The 2,500-nt window shown below is 40.6% G+C and overlaps 1 protein-coding gene across 3 annotated transcripts in view; it reads left to right on the top strand.

The window, feature by feature from the left end:
- The window catches only part of LOC126983752 (lysine-specific demethylase 6A-like), a 121,289-nt gene that overhangs the window by 9,849 nt on the left and 108,940 nt on the right, over positions 1-2,500 (top strand). For all 3 annotated transcript variants that reach the window (XM_050836829.1, XM_050836828.1, XM_050836827.1), the window contains exon 2: positions 2,055-2,500. This exon is cut by the window's right edge and continues 336 nt beyond it. In XM_050836829.1, coding sequence (XP_050692786.1) covers positions 2,055-2,500 — 446 coding nt within the window. The remainder of the gene's footprint in view (positions 1-2,054) is intronic.

Below are 2,500 nucleotides of genomic sequence, written 5' to 3'. Positions count from 1 at the left end.
TAGAGAGAGAGAGAGAGAGAGAGAGAATTTAATACCATGCATATTATTTTTTTTTTCCTTCATTCATTCATTTTAGTTTATTGTTCTTGTTATTGTTCTTATTTATTATTGTTATTGTTCTCTCTCTCTCTCTCTCTCTCTCTCTCTCTCTCTCTCTCTCTCTCTCTCTCTCTCTCTCTCTCTCTCTCTCTCTCTCTCCTCTGTCATCTTGCATCATACCCTGTTGTGTGTGTGTGTGTGTGTGTGTGTGTGTGTGTGTGTGTGTGTGTGTGTCGGTTCAGCCGCCAGTCTGTGTGTCTAGCCTTCTCTCTCTCTCTCTCTCTCTCTCTCTCTCTCTCTCTCTCTCTCTCTCTCTCTCTCTCTCTCTCTCTCTCTCTCTCTCTCTCTCTCTCTCACCCTTTGACCTTATCTCCATTTACAGGTATTATTTGTTTTTATCTCCTCCTCCTCCCCCTCCTCCTCCTCCTCCTCCTCCTCCTCCTCCTTGTAATTTAATAACCATAACAACGTCTATCTAATTATCATGTTATTTAAGCCTTCTAATTCTTCTTCATCATTATTATTATTATTATTATTTTTATTATTATTATTATTATTTTTTTTTTTTTATTATTTTTATTTATTTTTTCTTTTCTTTATTTCTTAAGTATTTTATTGTCTTCTTCCTCTTCCTGTTTCTCATTTTTTCTCTCTTTATTCTCTCTCTCTCTCTCTCTCTCTCTCTCTCTCTCTCTCTCTCTCTCTCTCTCTCTCTCTCTCTCTCTCTCTCTCTCTCTCTCTCTTTATGACTTTCTTTTCTTGTTTTTTTTTCTCTGAATTTTGTTTGTCATTCTTATTTTTCTCCTCCTCCTCCTCCTCCTCCTCCTCCCCCTCCTCTTCCTCTTCCTCCTCCTCCTTGAAGAACTCTAATATTACACAATTTTCTCTCCCTCTCTCACTCTCCCTCTCCTTCCGCTCCTCCTCCTCCTCCTCCTCCTCCTCCTCCTCCCGCCGTACTTACAACTTCAGGGTCACTCACACCGCTTCCTCCTCCTCCGCCTTCCTCCTCCTCCTCCTCCTCCTCCAGGTTTGATGTGCCTTCCAGAACTCCTCCATTTTCTTCTTCTTTTACTTCTTCTTCTTCTTCTTCTTGCTCACTTTCTTTTCTCATACTCCTCTCTCTCTCTCTCTCTCTCTCTCTCTCTCTCTCTCTCTCTCTCTCTCTCTCTCTCTCTCTCTCTCTCTCTCTCTCTCTCTCTCTCTCTCTCTCTCTCTTCTTTTCTTTCCTTCTTTAATTATCTCTCACTGTCTAGTTCACTATAGGTCTAATTCACTATCTCCTCCACTTCCTTTTATATTTTCTCATTATCTTTCAGTTTATCTATCTATCTATCTAACCTTTCTATCTGTCTATCTTTACCTTCATATATATCTTTCTGTATCTAGTTATATATGTCTCCCTTTCTATCTATATTATATACCTAACCTTTCTAAATACGAATATCTATCCACCTACCTGTCTAAATATCAATATCTATCTGTTTAGACCTTTTTTCTATGTGTATACCTGTCTATCCATGTATCTGTTTGTTTATAATGGCGTCAATTAATCTCTCTCCCTCTCTCGTCTCCCACACAGTCGCAAGTTCGGAAGTTTTAGACCTTTTGGAAGTCTTATACCTTTTTCTATCTATGTCTGTCTTTATATATCTCTTTGTTTATTTTGCCGTCCACTAATGTCTCTCTCCCTCTCTCTTGGCTTCCACACAGTCGCAAGTTCGGAAGTTTTATATCTTTTTCTATCCATGTATCTGCTTATAATGTATCTGTCTTTCTATCCATGCATCTGTCTTTCTATTCATGTATCTGTTTATAATGCCGTCCACTAATCTCTCTCCCTCCCTCTTGTCTCCTACACAGTCTGAATATCAATATCTATCTTCCTTTTTCTAAATATCTATATCTGTTTAGACCCTTTTCTATGTGTCTACCTTTCTATCCATATATCTGTTTGTTTATAATGCCATCTACTAATATCTCTCTCTCCCCCTCTCTCTCTCTTGTCTCCCACACAGTCGCAAGTTCGGTTTTGTGAAATTGAACGATCCCGCAAACGCCAAAAAGAGGGCGCTGGTGTTGAAGGCGGTGCGCTACCTCGAGAGCCTCATCATCCACGCTAACAACAGCAAGAACAACAACAATAACAACAACAAAACCAACAACAACAACAACAATAACACCAGCAACAACAACAACAGCAAAAACATAAATGGTGGCAGCGGTGGGATCGATGGTGGTAGTGGTGGTGGTGGTAATAGTTGTAGTAGTAGTAATAGTAGTGTTAATAGTACGAGTTGTGATGGTGGTAGTGGTGGTAATGGAGGTGGTGATGGCAGTGGTGATAAGCACGCATCACCATCACCACCCAACACCACCACCACCACCTCCACGAACGCATCCTCACCACCGCTGTCCACCACAAACACCACCACCACCACCACGTCACCAAACTTCACCTTAC

Source organism: Eriocheir sinensis, chromosome 54 (genome assembly GCF_024679095.1).
Source record: "Eriocheir sinensis breed Jianghai 21 chromosome 54, ASM2467909v1, whole genome shotgun sequence".
Classification (NCBI taxonomy): Eukaryota; Metazoa; Arthropoda; class Malacostraca; order Decapoda; family Varunidae; genus Eriocheir; species Eriocheir sinensis.
The sequence above is the reverse complement of the archived record's forward strand: the minus strand, read 5'-3'. Positions and strand labels throughout refer to the sequence as shown.